Source organism: Chrysemys picta, chromosome 6 (genome assembly GCF_011386835.1).
Source record: "Chrysemys picta bellii isolate R12L10 chromosome 6, ASM1138683v2, whole genome shotgun sequence".
Lineage (NCBI taxonomy): Eukaryota > Metazoa > Chordata > Testudines > Emydidae > Chrysemys > Chrysemys picta.
In genome coordinates this window covers 127259537-127286758 of record NC_088796.1, presented here as the reverse complement: position 1 = coordinate 127286758, position 27222 = coordinate 127259537, and the positions used below count along the sequence as shown (strand labels likewise).

At 46.5% G+C, this 27222-nt stretch overlaps 1 protein-coding gene and 1 non-coding gene across 6 annotated transcripts in view; both read right to left on the bottom strand.

The window, feature by feature from the left end:
• Positions 1-27222, bottom strand: part of DNAH6 (dynein axonemal heavy chain 6) — a 203099-nt gene that overhangs the window by 55092 nt on the left and 120785 nt on the right. For all 5 annotated transcript variants that reach the window (XM_065549807.1, XM_065549809.1, XM_065549810.1 and 2 more), the window contains 6 exons: positions 16907-17071; positions 14294-14361; positions 8250-8430; positions 5856-6035; positions 4744-4977; positions 4090-4225 (listed from right to left, as the gene is read on the bottom strand). In XM_065549807.1, coding sequence (XP_065405879.1) covers positions 4090-4225; positions 4744-4977; positions 5856-6035; positions 8250-8430; positions 14294-14361; positions 16907-17071 — 964 coding nt within the window. The remainder of the gene's footprint in view (positions 1-4089; positions 4226-4743; positions 4978-5855; positions 6036-8249; positions 8431-14293; positions 14362-16906; positions 17072-27222) is intronic.
• LOC112060190 (U6 spliceosomal RNA) lies at positions 7747-7849 on the bottom strand. The gene has a single exon (XR_002889503.2). It is a non-coding gene; the product is annotated as a U6 spliceosomal RNA (small nuclear RNA).

The following is a 27222-nucleotide window of genomic DNA, read 5'->3' as shown; positions in this document are numbered from 1 at the left end:
TCAATGTGGGGCGAGGCAGGCACCAAATGGCAACGGACGCCATGCCTCCTAGTCAGCGAGGGGAAGGGGCCGTGGTCACCAGGTACAGGTCCAGAGGCGGCGGTCGGGGCGGACGACGCGGCGGCACGCAAAGAGGCGGCGGCCACCTGGGCGTATGCTCTGGGGGCCGGAGGTGGAGCACCACCAGAGCTGGTGGAAGGGACGGCAGGAGAGGGAGGGGCCGCGGCCGGTGTCGGGGCCGCAGCGGGGACCATAGCCCCGCCCGCAGGAGGTCTGGCTCCACGGGCAGGGCCCTTGCCCTTCTTCCTCCCTTGGCCCTTCCTGCCGGTGGAAGGGGCAGCCGTGGCAGCGGCAGTATCCGGGACAGGGCCAGCCGAGGGGCCGGCCACTGGGGTGGGCGGGGGTGCAGGGGCAGGGGCAGGGGCAGGGGCAGAGTCCCCCGCCATTACAACCTGCAGCCGCTCCTCCCCTCTAGGCAAAAGACAAAACGAGGGAAAGGCAACCACTCCCCCCCGCTAGGCTGCAGGCTGGGGAGGAGGGTACCAATGGAGAGGGCACACAGGAGCGAAAAGAGAGGGGTGAGGCACAGGTACCAAAAAAAAAGAAAGCCGGCTTCCCCGGCTACACTGGGGCAGGGGGGGGGGGACTACAACAGTGAAAGGGGGGGGGTGAACAGTGCAAAAGGGGGGGGGCAACAAAACGGGGGTACAAGCGCGCGCGGGGGGGCGAAGGGGGGGGGTGCACCGAAGCAGCGACTCGAAAACAGAATGGAATGTCCAGCCAGCTGCAGCCCAAGGACAAGGAGGGGTAGGAGGAAAAACTCCAGCCAGCCGCAGCCCAAGGACAGGGCCGGGAACACGGCCAGCAGGCTAGGAACCGAGGGGGGGGGGGAATGGGCACCAAAAAAAAAAAATAAACCGAAGGGGCTCAAAAGGAGGGGGGTAAAATAGGGCCAACTAATACAAAGGGGGCTACAGGGAGAGGACCCCACCAGCGAAACGTAGTTGGGGGGCAGGAGAAGTCCAGGGCGGGGGAAAAGGTGCACCCACAGCGTTCGCGAAGCGCAGGCTCTGCCGTTCACTGCTGCAAGTAAACAGTCCCGGACGATGGAAATGGCGGGGGGAGCAAACAGCCCCGCCGAGGGTCGAAAAGCAGGTCCAGGTGGCACGCGGGGCGGTGGAGGGGTTGTCGGCAGCTGTCGGCGGTGGGGGTGGTGGTAGAGGGGGAGCAGATGGACGAAGGGGGGGGGCATCGCACCCCCCCACACACCCCCTTCAACAGTCCGCTACGGGGGACGGGATAGCAGGCTCCCAAGCCGACCTCGGAGCTTCCTGGCAAGCGACGGCTTCCAGTCCGAGGAATTACAAACGAGAGGCTCAGTACCGTCCACACTCCTAACGCGACTGGGGGCACCACCACCCCAGGAGCAAAGATGGCAAAGTCACTCAAAACACAGTCCTCAAACAACCCCCTCCACAATCTCCCGAACCAGGGACGCAGTCTCTTCGCACTCCGCGACGGAGGCAGCGGCTCCCACACAGGAACAACAGCAGCAGCAGCGAGCGGCAGTCAGCCGGCCGGGCAACCGGCCAGGCAGGCAAGCAAGCAGACAGGTGGGCCCCCAGATGGTATCGGTGTTGGCGTTGGGGGGCCGACGCTTCTCCCTCCGGAGGCGAGGGCGAGGGGGAGGGCAGGCCGGCAAGGCCCCCCCCTCCGCACTCACTCACTCACTCACTCACACAGCAGCAGCGGCAGCGGCAGCAACAAGGAGAGCAGCAAGCAGCAGCTGGAGAGGGCCAGGAAAGGCCGGAGGGAGAAGGGAGCACAGAGAGCTCCTGCAACCTGTAGTGAGGCGGCCTGGGCCCCAACGGCCCCTGAGGGAGAGGAGCCTGAATTGGCACCCAAGTGGGCGGAGCCACCGCCACCTGTTCCCGCCCCCCCGGAAGTCAAGGGGCGGGACAGGAAGTATAAGAGCCAGGCCCCAGCCCTCAGTTAGAGCCCAGCGGCCGGAGAGGCCAGACGTGCCGGTGCGAGCTCCGGCTAGACCGAGCCTTTCCAGAGCCAGGTACCCCGACGCGGATGGACCGAGCCTCCCCAGAGCCAGATACCCGGACGCCGGCCGACTGGACCTCCCCAGAGCCAGGTATCCCGACGCGGATTGGCCAAGCCTTCCCCAAGCAAGGTACCCTGACGTAGACTGGCCGCACTTGCCCCGAGCACGGTACCCCGAGGAGGGGCTCGAGCGCCCCCCTGACCGGAGACTGGAGGAGCGACCCGACCCAGACGACCCTCTGCGAGCTGAGGAACCCATGGTGTGGGACCCCGCTGTCGAGCCCGGCGAGGAGCAGGTACCAATGGAGGGGGAAATGGAAAGCAGCCCGGGGGTAGCTGACCCCAGTCTGGCTACAGCAGAGGAGCCAATGTCGGTGTGTTGCGGTCAGGACCCCACCGACACAGCGGCAGACTAACTGCCGCTCTTAGGGCCCCGGGCTGGGACACAGTGGAGTGGGTGGGCCTGTGTCCCCCCTGCCACCCCACTTAACGGGTGGCAGCCTCCCCCTCCAGCCAGCGCCCTGGCACCGCAACTGAGCTATTGTTTGCTGCCCTGAAGGAGTGCTTGTTGCCCCACCCTGACTGAGGGTCTGGGGCGTCCCGAGTTTGTCCGTGCTCAGCTCCTGATACCCAGACCTGAGCCCGAACCCCTGAACTATTATTTGTTGCCCCGCCCTGACTGAGGGCCAGGGCCTACTAACTCTGTTTGGGGCTCAGCCTGCAGGAAGGTCCTGAGCCCCTGGACTATTGGTGGTTGCCCCGCCCTGACTGAGGGCCTGGGCCTACTAACTCTGCCTGGGCTCAGCCTGCAGGAAGGTCCTGAGCCCCTGGACTATTGTTTGTTGCCCCGCCCTGACTGAGGGCCTGGGCCTACTAACTCTGCCTGGGCTCAGCCTGCAGGAAGGTCCTGAGCCCCTGGACTATTGTTTGTTGCCCCGCCCTGACTGAGGGCCAGGCCTTAACTCCTGACTTTACTGCTCAACCTGAAGGAAGGTTCTGAGCCCCCTGGACCATTGTGTGCTGCCCCGCCCTGATTGAGGGCCGGGCCTGAACCCCTGACTTTACTGCTCAGCCTGAAGGAAGGTTCTGAGCCCCCTGGACTATTGTGTGCTGCCCCACCCTGATTGAGGGCCGGGCCTGAACCCCTGACTTTACTGCTCAGCCTGAAGGAAGGTTCTGAGCGCCCTGGACTATTGGGGGTTGCCCTCCCCTGAATAAGGGCCTAGGACGTCCTGAGTTTGTCAGGGCTCAGCTCCTGATCCACGGAGCTGAGCACCCGAACTATTGTTTATTGCCCCGCCCTGAGCTAGCGCGGGGGCTTGACTGACTTTGTAATCCCCAGCTCCGGCAGTGAGGACCGGAGCCCGGGCCTGAGTTACTGCCGGACCCTGACGGAGAGCAGGAGCTCATTGCAGAGGCCGTGTACCTTTGGCCTAGTCCCTGCCAGAGGGGCGGAACCCTGAGACCGATCCAGGCCGTGTAGTGAGGCGGCCTGGCCCCCAACGGCCCCTGAGAGGGCCCGACCCCCGCACCGGACGTTTACAGGTAGACTACGGGGGGGCCTCCTGGCTATTACCTCTGCATCACTGGGAGAAAGAAGGGGGCACTGTTGGTTCTGAGAGAAGGGATCATACTGTTGCCCTGCTTCTCCCAAGTAGTCAGGAGGACCCCTACTGCCCCTTGTGGGGCAGAGATAGGGGGCCTCCCCTGCTGCTGTCCCCACTCTTCCAATGTGGGGAGCTCCAGCCTGTTGAAAGAAGGTCGCTGCCAAGTCCCCCAGCAGAGAGTGTAAATGAGAGTAACGGGAAAAGGAGCCGTCATGTCAAAGGGAAAATGGAAAAGTGCATCGTACACATAAGCGTCTTAAGGCTTGGAATAAACTACTTGCTGCAGTGGCTGAGTTACTGTTTCTGAAGCTGTTCAAAAATAGGTTTGATAAAATATAAGTAGAATCAGTGAAGAAAACCCTCCTTGAAGCACAGGGTTTGGTAGACGCAAAATGGCTTTTCCAATCCACTTTCTTATTTATCGTGTTACCTAATTTAATGAAAATGTGTGTGGACGGTATGTCATTCTGAATTCCTTGAAAACACGGGAGTGTTTCCTCTAAGTCACAACACATAAACCAGGTGGTGTCTTCGAGCCATGGAACATCGGGCTTAGCAGGGCGTTGCTGTTGGAAAGATGAAAGGATCAGTGAAAATATGAAAGAAGAAGGTGGTAAATAAAAGCTCAACAAATATATGACTATTTTTAATAGTCCAAATGTGAAAGTTGCACAAGAAACAAGTTTATTAATAGTGGCCCCAATTCAGAAAAGCATTTAAGCATGATCTTAAATTCATTCTTATTCAGAACATCACGTAAGCAGATGCTCAACTTTAAGTATGTGTTTAAGTCCCATTGACATGCTTAAAATTAAGTATATGTTTAAATGCTGTCCTGAATAATGATGCTTTCTTTGATTGGAACCAATAAGTAACAAATATCTAAAATAACTGTTCAAATGTTTCATGCCTCAAAATGTATCATATCACGTGATGGAAAATCATAATTAGAAGTCACCAAAGTCACTATTGTAAAGACAAATGTAGACACCAACCTCCTTTCACTATCTACAAATCGCTTTGCAAAACCAAAAATATATAATCATTTACTATTTTGTTTATCATCCATCTACTCCAAGTGCACCTTATCTAAGCCAGCAGAACCCCGGAGGAAAAAATTCCATTCTGTATCGGTAAGTTCTTCTCTCTGCCGCATGATCTCAATGCACAGCATAAAGCTGTAGATGAGCTTGTGTTGTTCAAAAAGGCCGCGGGAAACATTGGTATAAGTTGCATAGAGGGTCTGGCTAAGCAGTATTGCCAGGCGCTGCTGCAGATTTTTATTCTTTTCAGAAGTCTCAATAGTTGTATTAAATAACTGCAAGAAAAAAACAAACAGTTTTGATGAGCTTATTTCTAATTGTTAATAACAGCACACTTCTAGATTAATTCACTGGACTAGAGCAATGATTCTCAAACTATGTCATACTGTACAAATACTTCTTAAGTGAGAGAGCCTCTCATACACGGAGCATGTCTCCTCCCAACCTCTCAGTAACGATTCCCATTTTTTTCTGCAACCACTACAGTGCATGGAATTTTCAAGAAGTAATATTAAGAGAACAGTAAGAAGATAAGATGAGAAAATAAACTCGCTTTAATATGATGGTTGTGGCTTACATCCTCTCGTTTTGTCTGATAGGGATTATTCACCATTGTGACATAGAAAGCTCTGTGGTCTACAGGGAAATGCTCTAACAAGCACCACCATTCCATGGACCAAAATTTCAGAACCACTGAACTAGAAAAATAAGCTAACTTTGAAGAGTCAGGTACTCTTCATGGTGCAGACTTCTTGTGAGACGCTGGCAAAATTGCTTACATTAAATATTATAAAACTCGGTTATTTAAATTCAGGCACCTAAACAACAATGATTTTAAGAGGTGCTGACCATCATGTTAAATTTCTTGACTTTAGTAGAGTCTCTGGGTGTTCTGCAATTTTGAAAATCAGACAACTTATCTCTAGACACCTAAATGTATGTCTAAATTTGGAAACAGTACTTAGAATCATATTTGGAAGTTTTATAACATTACTAATTTTCCAAATGTATCATAACATTAGAAACAGAATTAATTCTTTTTTGGTGTAATGAAAAAACACTTCTTAAAGGCTTAAATTTTGCTGCCTGTTATATATAACTATTTCTATTCATATACTAAATGCTATTTACTTCAAAGAAAAATGAAACTAACCTGCTTAAAATATTTTAAGGAAAACTGATACATGGGATCAATCTCTGACAGACTTGCAATTACAAAGTACATGACAGACCCTCGAGTAGCAACAGGGCGGTATTTTTCACGAGCAGTGTTTATCTTCTCTTCAGTAGATTCTGCTTCTTTTAGCCTTGTTTTAATGGCACCAGATGTAACCTAAAAGAAACAAGTTTTAATAGCATTTTAGAAAACATTTCATGAGAGAGAAAGCTCGGAGCACAAGGAGCAAGCTCCTCATTTGATGTTGGTGGCACTGGTGTAATTTTATGCATTACTCGCCAAAGACATGTAAGCGCCATCTCATGCTGAGGGAGGCATTCTTCTATTCCAAGAGCTACAGAGAACTTTTGTCTGTCACAAACCAGAAACTCAAGATCCAGGTTTGGTTATGTCTTAGCTATTGGATACTTTTAGAAGAGAATATTCGTTCCTTTGATAATTTAAAATGAAATGCCAACCATTTATGCAAATCAATGTATTATGCTGCATTTTGTAACTTATATTGACAATGTCATTAGTCAACAACACCAGTTTACATCCCCAAGAATAATTGGTAGGTTTTTAGCAGAGGCACTATCCCAGAAGATCATGAAAAATTATGACAAGGGAAAAAAAGAAAGAGGAAAATATATTTAGAATGTTTACCAAATAATTAATTGAAGAATATAACCATACACAAAGCAAGCAACTTATCAGCCTCAGTGCTGGAGAGCTGGAGAGAATGGGAAAAAGAGGTTTGCTTAACATCATGCTAGAATGATGGCCTAGGCTCTGCTGGAAATTATGGGCCGGCTCCTAAGCCTCAATGAAGCTATGCCAATTTACTCCATCTGAAGCTCTGCCCCGAAATGTAGATGACTATTCCAAAACTCTACATGCAAATAAATGTATAACAGATGGGTCTGATTTTCCGGCTTTTAGTTTAATTTATTACACTTTTGAGAATGTGAATGTTATGGGCCAAAATCAGCCAGAAAGACTTTAGAATGAGAGGTTACATTTTTCCTAACCCAAATGATGCACTGTACTGATACTACAAGGGTAACAGTAGTGCGAGCTTCCCCACACTACCCATCTGGTGTGTCTCAGGCCTGACTCGAAAGGACCATCTTTCGGAGTGAAATGGTAGTTCATTCTTCATGGCGTGTTCAATATGTGGCTGAGACCACCAACTAGAGGGCCAGCTTTGACCAACTGGGACTGGTTTTTGTAAAGCAGACTTTTGTCCATTAAGAACGAGGCCAACCTAAGGAATTCTACAATTCACAGCTAGATCTTTACTGCAGCTTTCACACCGAGTAGAATCTTACTTTGCAAACAGTCCCATTTGGTAAGACTGCATAGTCCTTATTCACATTGGGGAGCAATTAGGCAGAGTCCCATTTACTTCAGTGGGATTACTTGTGGAGTAAGATACAATTCAATATTAGCTGAACCTAGCCTTGATAAGCAAAGTGAAACCGCTACATAATTATCGCACATGAATTCTTTAAATAAGAAAACTATTTTTTCATAAAGAAAAAATCTCTAGCCAAATATACTTAGAGTGACAACCAATAAAGTTAGCATTTGCCAACAGATTCCACACAGTTAACAGCTATTCCCTATTGTAAGTGGTAAGGGGAGATTGTGAGGTATTACTACTATTGTGGTGTCTCAAACACAGTGTGGTACTTTTTAATCATAGAATATCAGGGGTGGAAGGGACCTCAGGAGGTCATCTAGTCCAACCCCCTGCTCAAAGCAGGACCAATCCCCAGACAGATTTTTGCCCCAGATCCCTAAATGACCCCCTCAAGGATTGAACTCCCAACCCTGGGTTTAGCAGGCCAATGCTCAAAACACTGAGCTATCCATTCCCTCCCCCTCAAATATGGAACGCTTTACGAATTTGCATGTCATCCTTGCGCAGGGGCCATGCTAATCTTCTCTATATCGTTCCAATTTTAGTATATGTGCTGATGAAGCAAAATGGCAACCACATTAGCAGAATATTTTTACGATAGTAATAAACAAGCATGAATTTTGTAGGGTTAAATATTGCCTAGCTAACCTACAATATTAAAATGCTAATCTACAATATTAAAATATTAACGAAAACAACAGATAGGAAACTACTGGATATAATTCATTTAGATTTTTCAAATGGTTTTATATTGGGACACATGACCCCTAAGTCAGACTAACTGCACTACATGGGTCTGGGTTTTGAAAGCTTGGCCTATTATTTTAGAACTGTGGATCTGTAAAAGTTAATGTATAAAGGAGAAACATAAATCTGAGAATTCTTTCCCTGTGTAACATTTCATACAGCCCTAAATATATCACTTATTTTTAATTAAAACAGGGTATTGTAAAAGTGTCTCCTACCTTTGATTCCTGGAGTGTGTTGATGAGTTCTTCTTTGTCTAGGATGTTTCCCTCAGAAGTAAACAACATTTTTAGAATTTTGTCTTCAATAGCTTTCAACTGATTTTTATCAGCATTGATTCTCACAATGAGCTGGGTTCTTTGTTCCTCAAGCTCAGGTTTCTCCAGTCGCACAACATCACTAGAAAAGAAGTTTGAAGTTCTGGTTAATAGCTGTATCACCTGTTCTCTCCTGCTCTCACTGCCTTTTTGTTTAGTGATCCAGTTCATTCCAACAAATTTTCCCAAACACTCCTGGCCCCTCACTCCATCCCTTCTGTGCTTCTCCAGTGGCATAATGGGAATGCAGAGTAATTATGGATTCCCCTAAAATAGGGAGAATCCCCATGTGGCACAGGGGATGTTACTAAGCAGTCTAGGAGTGAAACCAGAGTGTAATATCCTCTGGCAGTCCAAGTCAAAGGAGCCAACATAAATTACAGCAGTTCTTAGGCTACTCTAAATTACATCAGAGCCATTCAGCTCCTGGCCAAGCTGAGGATCAGGGAGGGAGCAGAACCTTCCCTCCCACCCTAAGTCCAGCAGTGGAAGTTAGGGGATTTGGCCCTCTGGCATGGAGCATGCAGCTCCATGAGGTTCCCAGGAGAACACAAAGTTATTGCCTAGCTGAGGTGTAAGATTAATAACCTTCTTTAACTGACTATATAGGAAAATACTGCAGAAGATATTAAAAAGTCACTATTTGCTAAGTATGACCGCAGGGTCACGACAGGTACTTCCTACTTTAAGAACATGGTAACCTGTTGTAATCTTTGCTAGCTCTGTAAGGTAATTATTGGTACAAGGTGATAGGCACTGTTTAAGGATCTGAACAGAACAGAAATTGAGGCCCAGAACCAGCAAAGCACTTAAACACGTGCTTAAATCTAAGTGCCCAAGTAACTCCATAGTCTTTAAAGGAATTACTGTACTCACATGCTTATAGTTAAGCACAGGCTTAAGATATGTGATGAAATGGGGCTTTATAGATACACCCACAAGATAAATATTTATGTAAATCACTCTTTATAATTTAAAAATGCATTTACTTACAGCTATATGTAAAGAAACTAGATATAATTGATAGAATATCAAATAGTAATAGTTATTTTAAACATAATTGTTAGTCAGTTATTCAGAACAGAAAAATACATCTGACACCATCCACCCAAACAAGACGGTTACTTACCTGTATTGTTATTGTTGTTCTTCGAGATGTGCGTGCAGATAGGTATTCCACTCAGGTGTGTGCGTGCCCAGCGCACTGAAGCCAGAGAACTTTGCTTAGCAGTACCTGTACGGGCAGTACCTGTACTGGCACCTTCTGACCCAAGTAGCCCCTGCCCAGGCTATCTAACAGCAGTGCCACCCTGACTGGGCTCAGTTCCTTCGCACTCAAAGCCAAGGCTGGAGACTCCGATGCAGTGGGAATGGAGGTTACGTGGTGCAATATACGTCTTCACCCACATCTCAAAGAACGACAGGTACAATGCAGGTCAGAAACCATCTTTTCTTCTTCAAGTGGTTACAGACATGTATTCCACTCAGGTGACTCTCAAGCAGTACTTGTAAGACATGGGACTCAGTGTCTACTTAAACAGTAACTGCACAACTGCCATCCCAAAGCTTGCATCTGACCTAGATGTCATGGTAATAGCACAATATTTGATAAAAATATTCATGGAAGACCATGTAGCAGCCCTGCAAACGTACAATACTGAAACATTGCTGAGAAATGAGATAGATGTCTGTTGGGCTCTCATTGAGTGAGCCCGTAAGTTACCCACCTCTGTGTGGAGACCAGCTGACCTTTCGTTTGACAAAAAGTCAAGGTGTGGAATGAAATAGTTTAGTTCTTTCCAAATACAACATCAAGCACAGCCTCACATCTAACATCTGGATATGCTGCTCATTTGCATTTGAGTGTGGCTTCGGAAAGAATATAGGCAAGTAAATAACTTGGTTAAGGTAAAACTGAAACCACCATGGACAAAATCTTTGGCTATGGTCTTAAGGAAACTTTGTCTCTGAAGAATTGATTATATGGAGGTCCTTCCATTAAGGCTTGTAATTCGCCGACTCTTATTATGGATGTTATAGCCACAAGAGGAGAGACAACACGCAGGTTGCTATCGGCTCAATCAGAGGATCCATGAGGGCAGCCAGCATAGTATTAATGTCCCAGAATGGGACCATTTCCTTCACAAGTGGCAACAGGTGGACAATATCTTTCAGCAATCTGACTACCATGGAGTTTGAGAAAATCGACTTTCCTTGGATCAGAGGATGGAATGTTGAGATTTGCCACCAAATGAACCCTCAGTGAGCTAAGACCTAGACCCAAGGACTTCAAATATAACAGGCTCTCCAAAATGTCCTGAACACAAGCTGGCATGGATTGAATTCCCTTAGATCTTGACCAAACCAAATAAGTAGGTGGTTTTCTACTATTAAGCAGGATCCTCTGAACTGCTTCCAAGCATTGCCCTACCTACGCATCGAGCCATGTACCATCTATGCCGTGAGGTGTGGACTGCTCAGCACTGCATGAACAACCTGACCATGGTGCTGTGTCATCAGCTCAGGAAGCAGATGAAGAGATGTGGGAGATCTACAATGTGTGTGCTGCTTTTGATCACAAAATCAAACAGGCTGCCCCCCTGAAGATGGAGGAGGATAGGTTGGTTGGCTAACACTAGATTCAGAAGATCTTCTCCTCTATGATGTCCTTTTCTGGGGAAGTCTTGCAGCCTAGCAGAGTAGGATGACTGGTGAATGTTTCACTCAGCGCGACATTGCTAGTGTTATTGCTGACCTACAAAATGACATCCCTTTGTGGTGTAGATAGAAACCCCCAGAAGACTGTAAAGTAGCTCAAGAGTCCTTAAAAGAATGTAAAGTCTCATCAGTTCTCTCAGAAAACAAAAACTGACCATCAAATGGTAAGTCCTTTATGGTCTGTGGAGCTTCAGGAGCTAGGCCAGAGATCTGTAGCCATGAGGCCATTCTCATCATCATAGCTGAAGCCACATATCTGCACGGAATATCTGCTACATCCAGTGCTGACTGTGCAGACGTCTTGGCCACCAAACAGCCCGCTGCAATAAATGCCTTAAACTCTTCCATGAAGAATTCTGGTAACTTGGCATCCCAGTTTGCAAAGCCATATTTAGACAATCACGCTTGCTGGTTGGCAATTCACATTTGCAATAAGGAGGTTGAAAACACTTTTCTCCCCATCAAATCTAACCTTTTAGATTCTTTGTCTGTAGGTGTAAATTCATATCTCCACTCCCGTACCCTCTCATTTGCCTCAGTCACAACCAGGGAATTAGAGGGTGGATCAGAGAAAAAAATACTTGAAACCTTGAAAGACAATATCTCTTATTAGTATGCTTAGCCATGGGTGTTATAGATGCTGAGGTCTACACAGAGATACGGCAAGCTCCAATATCACTTCATTCATAGGAAGAGTGACTCTCTCAGGAGCTGAGGATTGAAGAATATCCACTAACTTATGGGTGTTCTCCTGAACAAACTCAGCCTGAATACCCAATGACGATGCCGTTAATCTCAGGAGAGCTTGATAAGATTTAAAATCCTCCAGTACAGCGGATTTAGGCACTGTAGCATCATCTGGTGAAGATGCAGAAGAGGGAAGTGGAACTACTGGAATCTCTTGTGGTAATACATTTGACTGAATCAACGGATCAGGTTGCATCAGGTCAGAGGAAGCCCCCTTACTCTGTGGCTGTAGCACAGGTGGCTCACCTGGAGAGACCATCTGAGGAACAAGTGATCTAATCCTGGACTGAGCCGACAATCAGGACCTCGCTGAACGAAGAACCACCCACGGATTCCTAGGAGGCTACAGTGGATAGGGATACAACATTAGTGACGAGTAGGAGATAGGCCTGGAAGCTTTGTCCCTACTGCAGGAGTGCACCAATCCCAGTACCAATGGTGATCCCAGGAGGTCTTGAAAGTCTCTGAGTGGTACTGCAAAGGCAAAGGAGAGGAAGGCATTTCTGCACTCGATCCTGAAGTTCCTTCCAAGCTGTCTGTCAGTAATGGAGGAGCTACCCTAGAGGGAGCCAATAAACAGCCTGACTCATCTGCAGTCTAACACACCAGCCTAACTGGCACTGATGATGTACAGTCAAAGGCACTTTGAGCAGAGGTAAATGTATCACACACACATGTGGTACTGAAGCGGGTATCAGTACCAAACACAAAGTGACGAAGAACATGAAGTGAGACACCACTCTGACTCAAGCCACAGGTGGAGAGAAGGAACTGACAGGGGTCGGGGCAGCATCACCCTTATATAGCTTGGGAAGGGGCTACAGGGGACAGAGGGCATGAGCGCTGCTCCAATGGGTACTGCTAAGCAAAGTTCTCTAGCTTCAGGGCACTGGACATGAACACATGAATATAATACATGTCTTCACCCACTCAAAGAAGAACCCCATGTTCTGGGTATATTTCTCACTTTAAAATCAATGCAGGTCTGATCTTGTCCTATAATCCAGAGTAAATTTAGGATATTGTCATTTGGTATTAATACAAACAATATCACATATGTCACATCTGCATGTTCAATGCTCATTATATGGGCTTGATTCAGCTCCCCCTAAAGTCAAATAGTGGGTCATGACTTTTAAATCTAGCCTATTAGACACAGTATTAGAAAAATGTAAGTAATTATGTATCCTGAGTTACAAATAGCTGATTCCTATTACAATACTTTACAAATAGATGATTCCTACTACAATACTTAAAGAATTAGATATACCCTATCCCAGCATAAGACGCTTTAGAAAACATGTATCGGGGGTAGCCGTGTTAGTCTGTATCTACAAAAACAACAAGGAGTCTGGTGGCACCTTAAAGACTAACAGATTTATTTGGGCATAAGCTTTCGTGGGTAAAAACCTCACTTCTTCAGATGCATAGAATGGAAGTTACAGATGCAGGCATTATATACTGACACATGGAGAGCAGGGAGTTATTTCGCAAGTGGAGAACCAGTATTGACAGGGCCAATTCAATCAGGGTGGATGTAGTCCACTCCCAATAACAGATGAGGAGGTGTCAATTCCAGGAGAGGAAAAGCTGCTTCTGTAATGTGCCAGCCACTCCCAGTCCCTATTCAAGCCCAGATTAATGGTGTTAATTTGCAAATGAATTTTAGTTCTGCTGTTTCTCTTTGAAGTCTGTTTCTGAAGTTTTTTTGTTCAATGATAATGACTTTTAAATCTGTAACAGAATGACCAGGGAGATTGAAGTGTTCACTTACTGACTTTTGTATGTTACCATTCTTGATGTCCGATTTGTGTCCATTTATTCTTTTGCGGAGGGACTGTCCGGTTTGGAACAATGTACATGGCAGAGGGGCATTGCTGGCACATGATGGCATATATAACATTAGTGGATGTGCAGGTGAATGAGCCCTTGATGGTGTGGCTGATGTGGTTGGGTCCTCTGATGGTGTCACCAGAGTACATGTGGGGACAGAGTAGGCAACAAGGTTTGCTACAGGGATTGGTTCCTGGGTTGGTGTTTCTGTGGTATGGTGTGTAGTTGCTGGTGAGTATTTGCTTCAGGTTGGGGGGTTGTCTGTAAGCTAGGACTGGCCGGCCTCCCAAGGTCTGTGAGAGTGAGGGATCATTTTCCAGGATACGTTGTAGACCGTGGATAATGCGCTGGAGAGATTTTAGCTGGGGGCTGTATGTGATGGCCAGTGGTGTTCTGTTATTGTCCTTGTTGGGCCTGTCCTGTAGTAGGTGATTTCTGGGTACTCATCTGGGTACCTTAGAAAACATGCATACTAAGGCAAGAAATAGGTTGTCCTTAAGTTATTGGTGATTGTAACTTGGTACTTTATATAAATATGTGGAAAAACATTTTCTTTATTGTTTTCCTTGTTCATTTTATCTGGGTGTCACCTTAAACATTTAAAAGCAACTACTGTGAAATAAATAATGGGAATAAAAGTTATAAACCTTAGCAGCTGATCCTCCAGGCCAGATCTGGTTACAGTGAAATTGATTATAGTAACTTTAATACACACCTGTAGAATAAACACAACAAATGACAAAAATTATTTCTATGTAGGTTAATACAATAGAATAAGGGATTTAGTTAAGAATAAAAATGGCACCCACAGTGAAGATATAGTTATGGCTGAGAAGGCTTTTCCAATCTAAACTTCAATTTACAGCTGTTCACAACTTACTCAAAAATTTCCATTTGAGCTGAAATTTCACATGGTTGGTTTATGTCCAAAAGTGATTTTTTGGGAGTTTGATCCAACTTTTGGAGGGATGAGAGGATGAAATAAAAGTATGTTTTTCACTTTGCACAATAACTGTTCTTGTAATCATTTCCAGTGGCATAGCTCAAAAAAGGCTGAAACTATAAATAGGGCCCTACCAAATTCACAGCCAGGAAAAATAGCTGAAATCATGAAATTTATGATTTTTTAAATCCCATCACCGTGAAATTGACCAAAATGGGCCTTGTGGCAGGGTGCTGCTGCAAACACACCTAATCAGCCCCTGCCTGCCAGCCCCAATCAAGGGGGATTGATTGGGGCTGGATGAAAAGCCTTATGTCTGTCTGGCAATTGACAACACCTGCCAGCCTGGTAGGCCAGGAGCTACAAAGCTGGGAAGGAGTCAGAAGGCGCAGGACAGCCAGAGAGAGAGGTCAGTCAGAAAGGGAAGTGGAAGTCCTGGTTACTGACCCAGCCTGCAATAGACGAGAAACCTGTAAAGATTGTATATAGTTGGACACTGGTGGTGGGAAAATGCTTAAAGAATAAAGGACACGGGTGTTGCACAAAGCTGATGTCTCCCTGGACTTATTTGGGAAGGCAACTGGGCCTTCAGAAGAGGGGCCGGCTGTGCACACCGTGACAGGCCCTAACTATAAACTTTGAATTTCACATGAAACCAGTCTGCAGTGACTAGTATAAGGGATGGCAAGTTTGAGAAAATATAGCTATAAAGTACAAAAGACTCGAATATTTGAAAAGTAGCCTGGGGCATGCACAGTAAGAAACAGGGATCACTTTTAAGCCGTGATCTTAAAGAAGGATGTGGCATGCATACGTGTGTGGCTGTTTAAATACTGACAAGAGTGAAGGGCCTAATCACACAAGCTGGTCTAAACATGCAGGGCTGGATTTGGAGAAGTGCTGAGCACCAACATTCCCGACTGACTTCAATTGACGTTGTGGTGCTCAGCTATTCTGAAAGTCAGCCTACTGCAATGACTTAAATGCTAGAGTAGTAAGAAAAGGAATTTAGTTGTCTGTCTCCTGGGAGGCTGTGAACATAAATAAAACATGCCTTTAAAGTGCTACATAAGAACAAAGAATGATTATGACCAGTTGCCTACATTTTGGAATAGAACGAACTCCTAAATTCCTGGCTTCCACCCCAGTTCTTAGTCCTTTAGACCATGAGGCCTATTGGGGCATCTTTAATTTGCTGTGACTGTCAAATTAACAGACACAGAGGGCTTAGATGACTTGGCTACTGTCACACTCCAAGTCAACATCAGAACCAGGATCCGAATGGAGGTCTCCTTATCCCCTGGCCCATGTAGTGGACAGTGCATCTTTTCAAACCTGAGTTTCTACTGTTAGGCAATTCAACAGATTGCTTGATTTTCAAAATGCTTTCAAAATAAAGTAACAGCTGATATTATGTGTGGAAACTGGATGATACAGCATATAAATACAAAATACAGGACCATATGAACCTCAAAATAAAGTAACAGAATTATGAAATAAAATGTGTATCAGTTGCCTGCAAGTACCTCCTTAATCAAAGCAATTACATCACAGTTACCCGTCCTACACCATCCAGCATCTGGCTAGATCCCATAGCTGTCTAGAAAGGGTTAGACATCTGTACATTTTCTAGGAAATCCTACTAGCTGTGCTACCCTTTTTGCAGTGGGGTTTTTGGGTGGGAGTTGATTGTGGAGGCTCTCACTAGTTGCGGATTTTCAGAGGAACCACTAATGAAACAATCCCTTTTCAGACAGTCGGATCTCCTAAGAAAGCCCATTAGGAGTACCCTCCACAGGTCCTTCAAATAGGCCATACAGTTTGTCCATTAGTGAATGAGGGTCTTCACTGCAAGTCATGCTGTCACGTTGTTAATATTTGAGAAGCATGTGACAGAGCTCTCCCCTCCAGGAGGCAGGATCTTCTGGAAGATCCCACATACAGGATTCCAACAATTCCAGTGGCCCTGTATTCTGAACCTCCAATATGGGACACAACACAATGGTTGAGCCCTGAGGCATGACTCAACCCTGGTGATGCTGTGCAGCAGGAGCAAACCTCTCTTCGTCAGAACGGTCGATACGTCCACGAATGGTTTCACATACACTAGCATGGCCATGTTGGACTCTACTGTGCTACATTCACTCATGGAATGAAAGGATACGGGTTTTTTTTCTGTTCACCTGTTTTAAAACTTTAATTATAAAAGATACCATGGGAAGGTCTGTAATAATGTGGGCCAACAGAAGTTGATAATGTCCTTCTTGTAATATTGATTATGATTTGTATGCCATTAATTTAGAATGCTGCATCATACCTCTGGAAGGTAGTGTGGATTTGGTAGTTTAGTTGTCATGTAGAACCTAAAGTTTCTGTCATAATCAATGTCAGAATCTCCAAGGCGAATAAGCATTCTTCCACCAGAAACAAAGGTCTGCTTCAAAAGAACAGGCTCCAGTGCAGGGTCCAAGATTTCCTTCAGCTTTAGAAAAAGAAACCAGATTAAGGTATTTTCTACATGTAACTGGTAACTGAAATACTTAATTACTAAAATGCAAAATTAAATTAAACTCTCCACTTTATGCAAGGAGAAGAATAATTATTATTATTTATGATTTGTATTACTGTATTGGCTAAATAAATGTGTTGGTCTCTAAGGTGCCACAAGGACACCTCGTTGTTTTTGTAGTGCTTAGGAGCATAGTCATGGACCAGGACTCCATTGTGATAGGCGTTAAACAAACACAGAACAAAAAGATGGTCCCAATGATATTCTTCTGTTCACTTATTATTCTCTGCTTTTCTAATTTTTGTTATAGGATGTGGCTGGATTTTCAAAGGAGCCTAACAGAGTTATGTGCCCAAATCCCATGGATATTAAATACACTCCAAATTATGCATTGTTTTTTAAACAGGAGCAAGCCTACATGTTTTACTGCAGAACTCTCTCAGAGCACAAATCAGTGATGTAACAGAATTTAGACAGTGTTAAAGCAAACACATAGAGAGAGAAGAAAATATTCTTGACTTACATGAGAACTGAAAGTACAAAACTAGGCCCTGATCCTACAATGATTTAAACATAAGCATAACTTCTTCTTCGAGTGATTGTTCATGTGCATTCCAAGCAGGTGTGTGCGCGCCGCGTGCATGCCAGCCGGAAGATTTTACCATAACAGCATCCATAGGGTAGGCTCCGGCGCCCCCTGGAGTGGCGCCTTTATGGCGCTGTATATAGGGGCCAGTCGACCCCCCACCGCCTCAGTTCCTTCTTACCGTCGGTGATGGCTGGCTGGAACTTCTCTTGCTCTTTAGCAATCGTGGCAGTGTTCTATAGTTTTTGTACATAGTTTATTAGTTAGTGGTTAGTGCGCTGTCCGACAGGAGTGTGCCACAAGGCATTACGGTACCCCCAGGTCAAACAACGGCACCGACAGGGGCTTTGCTTCCTTCAGCGCAGGCACCGCCCAGCACTCCTCGGCGTTCGGTGGCGACCCCGGTACCGGCCGCGGTGCCGCATCTTGAGCTCGCACCGGCCACGCAGCCGGAGTACCGTGTGCCGCAGGCCCTTACAGAAGGAGACGTGGTAGATGAAGGGCAGCTACTTGGGACATCTTCCTCTTCATCTCCGGATGAGGCAGTAGCGGGAACTTCAGCTGCTCCGGCTTTAGAGGATAATAGACTCCTCCAACAGCTCCTTACTCGAGCGGCCCAGAGCCTCTCGATACAGACGGAACAGATCGAGGTGGACACCGATCCTGTAATTGATATCCTGGCCCCGTTGGGCCCATCTAGGGTAGCCCTACCCCTCATAAAAACCATTGCGGACACAACCCGTACCTTGTGGCAAACTCCAGCCTCATTGGCCCCTACAGCCAAAAAGACTGAGAGGCGGTATTTTGTCCCAACCAAGGGCTATGAACATCTTTACACGCACCCCCCACCGGACTCCCTAGTGGTGGATGCGGCCAACCAGAGGGAGCGACAAGGTTTTCAGGGATCCACTCCTAAAAATAAAGAGGCTAAAAAGTTGGACCTCTTCGGACGCAAGGTCTATTCAACGGGGGGCCTACAGTTGCGTATTGCCAATCAGCAGGCCATAGTGAGCCGGTATGGACACAACACGTGCTCGGCTTTGTCTAGGTTTGCAGACCTCCTCCCGCAGGATTCACGAACCGAGTTTTCAGCCCTTGTCGAGGAGGGCAGATTAATTACTCGAGCTTCCCTTCAGGCAGCCTTGGACGCAGCCGATTCAGCCTTGCGCACGCTGGCTACTGGTCTGGTCATGAGGCGCGGAGCCTGGCTTCAAGTTTCCGGCCTTCCTCATGAAGTTCAACAGACTATACAGGACTTACCCTTTGAAGGGCCCACGCTTTTCTCAGAAAAGACAGACAAACGGCTCCATAGCCTAAAGGACTCGCGGACCACCCTCCGTTCTTTAGGCCTACACACCGCTGTTACTCAGCGTAGGCAGTTTAGGCCGCCGCAGGCCCAGCATCCGTATCAACCTCAAAATCGAGGTGATGCCGTGCGCAGAAGACCGCGGACTGGCAGGAGGAGGCAACAACAGCAGCCCTTCGGCCAGTCTTCTACCCAACCAAGGCCTCCGCAGGGGCCTAGACCACCATTTTGAGGGTTCGGTCGAGGACGGCCTACCGGACAGATCTCTGGATCCTCCCAACCTTACCTTTTCATCATGTCTGTCCCCCTTCTATCGTGCGTGGGTCCGGATCACGTCAGATGCTTGGGTGCTTCGCACGGTAGAGGAGGGATATTCTATCCAGTTTTCCTCCCTCCTGTCCCACCAGCCCCTCTCCCTGTCCCTCTTCAGGGACCCCTCTCACGAGCAACTTCTTCTTCAAAAACTTCAATCCCTCCTTACAGCAGGGGCAGTGGAGGAGGTGCCTCGAGAACTACGGGGCAAGGGTTTCTATTCTCGATATTTCCTAATACCGAAAGCGAAAGGGGGCCTTAGACCTATTCTGGACTTGCGGCGTCTCAACAAGTTTGTCAAGAAGCTCAAGTTCCGCATGGTCTCCCTGTCCTCCATCATTCCTTCCCTGGATTCAGGAGACTGGTATGCTGCCCTCAACTTAAAGGATGCATACTTCCATATCGCGATAATCCCTCACCACAGGCGTTATCTCAGGTTTCTCATCGGCAACACGCATCTTCGGTTCACGGTTCTACCCTTCGGTCTCTCAGCAGCCCCAAGGGTCTTCACGAAGTGCATGGCAGTCGTGGCAGCCTTCCTCTGCAGACAAGGGATCCAGATATTCCCTTACCTGGACGATTGGCTCATCAAGGGCAGGACCAAGGCTCTCGTGGAGGCTCAAGTGGTCTTCATCAGGCACATCTTCAGCTCCCTCGGCCGCTTACTCAACGAGGCCAAGTCCACTCTTTCTCCAACACAAAGATTTGAATTTATAGGAGCACTTCTGGACTCGACACAAGCCAGACCATATCTCCCAGAGGCCAGATTCTGAACTTTGTCCAACATCATTCTTGGCCTCCAAGCTTACCCTACCACCACAGTAAGAAGCTGCCTCAAATTACTAGGGCACATGGCAGCATGTACCTATGTCGTCAGACACGCCAGGCTCAGACTCCGCCCTCTCCAATCTTGGTTGGCAGGGGTTTATCGGCCAGTCAGGGACTCTCTAGACTCAGTGCTGACGTTACCTCGTCCGGTGTTGGGACTCCCTCCAATGGTGGCTCGACCCACGGGTGGTCTGCGCGGGAGTCCCTTTCCTCAAACCAGAGCCCTCCCTGACCCTGGTAATGGACGCGTCGGATCAGGGGTGGGGTGCACATCTGGGCCACCTCCGGACCCAAGGACTTTGGTCGACGGAGGATCTTTCATTGCACATCAACGTCAGGGAATTACGAGCGGTACGCCTCGCATGCATGGCATTCAAGTCCTAGCTCGCGGGCAAGTGCGTTTCTGTCCTCACAGACAATACTCCAATGATGTTTTATATCAACAAACAGGGTGGTGCTCGCTCCTCTCCCCTTTGCCAGGAGGCCCAGGCATTATGGGACTTTTGTGTACAGAATGTAATTCACCTGATAGCATCCTACCTCCTCAGCACGCACAACGCGCTCGCGGACACTCTCAGCCACTCTTTCCAGGGTCACGAGTGGTCTATCCGCTGGGATGTAGTTCTCTCAATTTTCCGACTCTGGGGTCATCCCCAGGTAGACTTGTTTGCTTCCAACGAGAACAGGAAGTGTCGTCAATTCTGCTCCCTCATGGGACGCAGTCAGGGATCCCTATCATACGCATTTCTCCTCTCTTGGGCAGACGGGCTGCTTTACGCCTTCCCCCCCGATTCCCTTGATTCACAAGGTGATCCTCAAGGCCCGCAGAGATCACGCTCGACTCATCCTCATAGCTCCTGCGTGGCCGTGCCAGCATTGGTACGCGTCTCTCCTACACATGTCTACGAGGGTTCCACTCAGGTTGCCCCTACTACCGGACTTGATCACGCAGGATCGCGGTCGCCTCCTTCACCCGAACCTGGAGTCGCTCCACCTTACAGCTTGGATGCTCCATGGCTAAACCCACTGGAGTTACAATGCTCCCATCAGGTCAGACAGAGCCTGTTGGGCAGCAGGAAGCCCTCGACAAGGTCTACGTATTTGGCCAAGTGGAAGCGCTTCTCCCTCTGGGTTACACAACACGGTCAGTCCCCCTTGCTCACCCCGATCCCTCTCATCTTGGACTATTTGCTACATCTGAGACACCTGGGACTAAATCTCTCATCGATTCGAGTACACCTTGCTGCAATATCCGCATTCCTCCCTGGGGAGGGGGGGACCTCAGTATTTGCAAACCCACTTGTGGGACGATTTCTTAAGGGTCTTGACAGATTGTTCCCGCATATCTGTCAACCTGTCCCTGCTTGGGACCTCAATTTGGTCCTGTCTGTCCTCACGAGGGCCCCATTCGAGCCGCTGGCTTCATGCTCGCGGTTATACCTCTCATATAAGGTCGTGTACGTGGTGGCTATCACCTCAACATGGAGAGTATCGGAACTCAGAGCTCTGACATCCGAGCCTCCATACACCGTCTTCCACAAGGACAAGGTCCAACTCAGGCCGCACCCTGCGTTCCTACCTAAGGTGGTTTCCCCTTTTCACATGGGTCAAGACATTTTTCTCCGTGTTTTATCCCAAACCGCACTCCTCGGAGTGCAGACTGGATTCTCTGGATGTTCGCAGGGCTCTTGCGTTCTATATAGAAAGGACGAGACCCTTCAGGAAGTCGACCCAACTTTTCGTCGCTGTGGCCGACAGTAGGAAGGAGCTCCCAGTCATGTCACAGAGGATCTCGGCTTGGATCAGAGCCTGCATCCAGGTGTGCTATCACTCGAAGAAGAAGAAATGGTTACTCACCTTCTCGTAACTGTTGTTCTTTGAGATGTGTTGTTCATGTCCATTCCAATACCCACCCTCCTACCCCTCTGTCGGAGTATCGGCAAGAAGGAACTGAGGCAGTGGGGGGTCGGCTGGCCCCTATATACAGCGCCATAAAGGCGCCACTCCAGGGGGCGCTGGAGCCGACTCTACGGACGCTGCTATGGTAAAATCTTCCGGCTGGCGTGCACGCGGCACGCACACACCTGCTTGGAATGGACATGAACAACACATCTCGAAGAACAACAGTTACGAGAAGGTGAGTAACCGTTTCTTCATGCACGTGAATAGTCCCACTGAAGTCAATGACCTACTCGGGTCCATAAAGTTATGTACGTGCGAAGGTCTTTGCTGGATTTGGGCCTAACTTTTTTTCTGGTCATAAAATTCCAAACTCACTGTCCATAATTTCCAGATGTTCAACCACGTTTCATTATGGTACATTAGCAAAAAAAAAAAAAAAAAGGCACGAGACATTTAAAAAATAGCCATGTCCCTTTAGAAACAGAATGGTAATGAAAACGTTATTTCCAAAACTTGATCAAAATATGGGAAGGACCCATACACCCCCGCATCCTACGACTCAATGGGCTCAATCCTGGAGAATGCGGTGCACTCTAGCCCAATCCTGTATTACGCTTACGTTTAACTTTAAGCTTTAAGTGTTTTGCTGGAGAGTGCTCAGCACCTGAGGGTGTGGTGTCCAATAACGGGATTCTCTTGCCCACTCTCACTGCTCTTTATTATCTGTGTTATGGGCCCGGGGCCCCATTCTTCCTGTATCTCTGACTGGCTACAGTCAAGACAGAAAATCATTATACTATGGGAACCAGAAACAGGAAACTGGGCAGAATTATGGTCCTAATTCAACAGAAGACTTCAACGTGTGCTTACATCAATTCTATTTAGCAAAATAGTTAAGCACACTTAATCAAAGTCTTTGCTGAGGGCTATACATATAGCATTAAGGCACGGGAAAATGCAAGGATAACATCTGTCCCTTAGTTTAGAGGATATGACTATTTTTTTCTTAGTTGACATGAAGATATGGGGGTTCCATTGGATCCGTGTTTGTTTCTGGATGATCAGATAGCAGGGATGGGCTAGAGTGCTTTTTTCGTGTATGCTCATTGAGAAGAATGGGACTTTTTTTTTGGACATGGCTCTCAGTACATTTATTCATGCCTTTGTCACTTCCAGATCTGCTGATTTCAGGGCAAGGTGCAGGGCATATGTGTTCACCTTGCACTTTTCTGAGAGGAATGATTGTGTCTTGGGAATTCTTGGATTGGGTACGGGACTTTTTGTTTACATTTGTTAATATGCAAACAAAGCCATGTTTTCTATTATCCATTAGCTACAGGACATATTATGGTGTTGCTGATGCTTTTTTTTTTAAACGAGCATACAAATTTTTAAGAGGCACATTTATAAAAAGTAAGAAAATAAATCAAAATAAAAATATATTTGAATTTTGAGGGAGTTGTGAATCATCAGATCCCAGTGCCATATATATCATGCCAATGAATACAGCATTGAAGTTTTACCTCTGGTATTGAAAACGGACAAACATACGACACATTGGTGGAAATTCACTTATGCATATCTTTTTCTTTCCTGCAGTTACTGATCCTGACGGCTACTCAAATCGGAACCTTGGTCTCGAGTCAATGTGTACTGACTGCTTATAGTCACAGCTTGGGGCCAGAGGAACTAGGAATGGCTTCTCTGACATGCCTATGGGATTCAAGAAATATCTGTCTGTGGGCCAAATGAAAAATATTATAACGGAGGCTTAATATATCCGTGAACAATTAACTATATGTGCTGCTTTCACTTTCAAAGAAATTGTTGGGTAACTCACAAATTGGACAGTTATTCCTGCTGAGTAAACTACAGTTCTGTGACACCACTGTCATGATACATGGGCTATAGCCACAGACTCTTTGTCAGGGTTGATTTCAGTGCTTGTGAAAGGGGGGGAAAGGGTGTTTGAGTCAGGCCTAGTAGCAAGTCTGAAGTTTAAAAATTAACTCGGGATTGAATTATTCAAGCACAATAAAATCTTACGTTCAAGGGAGCGATATTTTACTCAAAAAGTTCTGAGTTTAAACTCACTGAGTTCCTACCTAGGGCATAATCAACTCTGAGTAGGCAGAATGGAAAATGTATTCTATGATCATTTCCTTTCTGTTATTAATATCTCCACTAGTCCTTTATTCAGTACTAACCCCTCTGCAGTGGAACCTTAGCTCATTGCCTAGCAACCTAGTCACTCGGCCGGGCCCCTCGTCATGTACTCCCAAATCCCAAATAAATAATTTCTCAAACAAGGTTAATGTCAGTAAAATTCTAACTTCAACTTCACTTAGCTCTGAATGAATTTTGAAACATGCACCCAGAACAAACATGCCATTCAGTTATATATGTATTCTTTTGGTGAGTGACAGACTAGTGAAGATGTTAATCAAGGAAAATAATTTTAAAAAGGTAACAATTTTCCCATCCTGCATCCCAACATGTACACTGGTCCTTTACTCAGGGATGTGGCAATTAATAAGATTCTCAGAGGGAGGGAAAGAAAAAGATGAGTATAAAGATAAATAATCCATGCTCGGGTGCTAGGAAAAATGGAGGCTTTTTGGGGGGTGGGGAGAAATGCATCAAACACCTGAAGAGCTATCTTACAGTGCTTTATGAAAGACAAAGGAGTTTACCCACATTGTGGCTTTGCAAGTTTCTTCGGAGTTTACTATTGACCTTTGCCCAAAACCTGGCTGCTAAATGTTCAATGATTTTAAGACCAGAAGGGATCACTGTGATCATCTAGTCTGACTATGCCTAACACAGGCCATAGAATTTCACCCAATAATGCCTGCATCTAACCCAATAACTTCTGGTTGAACCAGAGCATAACAAGGAATAGGAAAAAATATCTGGTTTAACAGAAGCTGTATATGCCTTCCTGACAAACCTTTTAACTATCTATCCAGAGACTATTTTGAGACCCTGGCTCATACACATGGTGAATGAAAGAAAACAGGTGATTTTCTGAGTGCTTTATCATACTTTGTGTGTATGAGCTTCTAAACACACATCCCGACTGGGCTAAAGCTTTTGTTTTGTGCTTTGGCCATGAACAGACAGAAGGTATGATGCTGATGGACTTCTTTCTACAGAATGACAGAGGATATAAATTAAAATCTTCTCTTAGAAAATAGAGTGTTGCACTGAAAGTGTTGCCAGTTCAGAAATTCATCACGCAGATGTTATGGGAAGAAATGGTTACTTATTATATAGTAAATGGTGTTCTTCGAGAGGTGTACACTGTATACATATTCCACTGTTGGTATGCGCACATCCACTGCACATCCTCACACCAGCAACTGAGGACTTAAAGGAAGGGGCTGCCTCAACCACAAACCAGTTCTTTTGCCACCTACAGAGCCCAATGTCAAAGACTGAGTAGCGGGGGTGGGGGTTGGGTCATAGAATATGTATACAGACAACACATCTGGAAGAACATCAGTTACTGTGCAGGCAAGTAACCATCTCTACTTCTAATGATGAGCTGTATACATATATTTTATTGCTGATGATCTCTCCCCCACCCCCCTCAACAAGCAGTGACCCTTGTTGGAGGTGGGTACCAGGGGTCGTTGAACAGTGATTGCAGCACAATTCTGCCAAATTTTGCATGGTCTCTGAAAGCCTGTACAATTGCGTACTGCTGAGTGAATGTGTGGATGGAGGACCAGGCTGCTGCCTTACAAATGTCCTGAGAACGGCCATCACAGTGGACCAAGCTCTCATCAAATGAACCATTATTTTGCCAGATAGAGTCTTTCCAGTCACCTGATAACAAAGTTTGATACATGTGGAAATCCAATTAAAGATCGTTTGCTCTGAGACAGCTTCACCTTTGGTCCTTTCCTCTATGTGCTACAAACAGTTTAGGAGACTTTCTGAAGTGTGCAGTTCTGTCAAGATAGAATGGAAGAACTCTGCTTACATCCAACGAATGCCGCTTTTGCTCTGCTTTACATGCTCGGCATGTGGCTTAGGGAAAACAACAGCAATGTGAATAGATTTAATTGAAGTTCTGGAACCACCTTTGGTAAAAACTTAGGGTGAGATTTCAGAGAAACGTTATCCTTATGAAAGACGGTATAATAAGGTGGTTTGGCTAACAATGCTTGTAATTCAACAGCTCTCCTGGCTGATGTTATTGCCACTGCGAAGGCCACTTTCACAGAAGGATGAAATAGAGATCAAGTGGCCAGTGCCCTTCAGACATCCAGAGAATTCAGTCTCCTTTCTTCATCTGAGAGGCATGTGGTTTTGGAAAAAATACCAGTAAGTGGATGGTTTGACTCTTATGAAACTCGGGTCCACCATGCATGCTTTCAGCTAATTGACTTGTCTAACTAATGTTACAATGATTAGAAAGGCCACTTTCATAGTCAAATGGGCTCGAGGTTCAAAGGGAGGTCTGTTGAGAGATGAAAAAACAAAATTGAGGTCTCACTGGGGTGCAAACTTCACCAGTGGTGGAAAGGGTCAAAGAAGCCCATTCAAAAATCTAGTTTGACAGGGTGAATGAAGATCATATGGTTATCAACAGGAGGATGAAAAGCACTGATTGCTGCTAAATGAACCTGAAGAGAACTAAATGAGATATCCAAAGACTTACGGGTAAATATTTCAGGATAGCAGGGAACCCAGCAGATTCTGGAGATAATGTATTGTTGAGTACAAGAGGAGAAACACCTTCTTTTAGCTGAATAAGAACATATCCTAGTAGAGTCTTTCCTACTTTGATTAAGGATGGATTGCATCACTCTGGAACACAAGTGCTCTTACATCCAGTGACCATCCAAATACCAGGCTACAGTTCCTGATTGGGGTGCTTGAAAGTGCCCTGGTGTTGTGTTAGAAGGTCCAGAAATGGGCAGACGTTTATGGGCAGCTGAGCTGAGAGCTTCAGTAGATCTATAAACCATAACTGTCTTGGCCAGTCAGGCACAATGAGGATGACTTGAGCTCTGTCTTAATGGATTTTCCATGAGGCCTGTAGTATTAATGGAATGGGAGGGAAGGCATAACTCAGGTGATCCGTCTGTGATAGCTGGAGGGTATCTCTCTTTGAGCCCTTGCCTAGGCAGGATAGAGGAAGTTTCTTGTTCACATGTGAGGCAAAAAGGTCCCAGGACA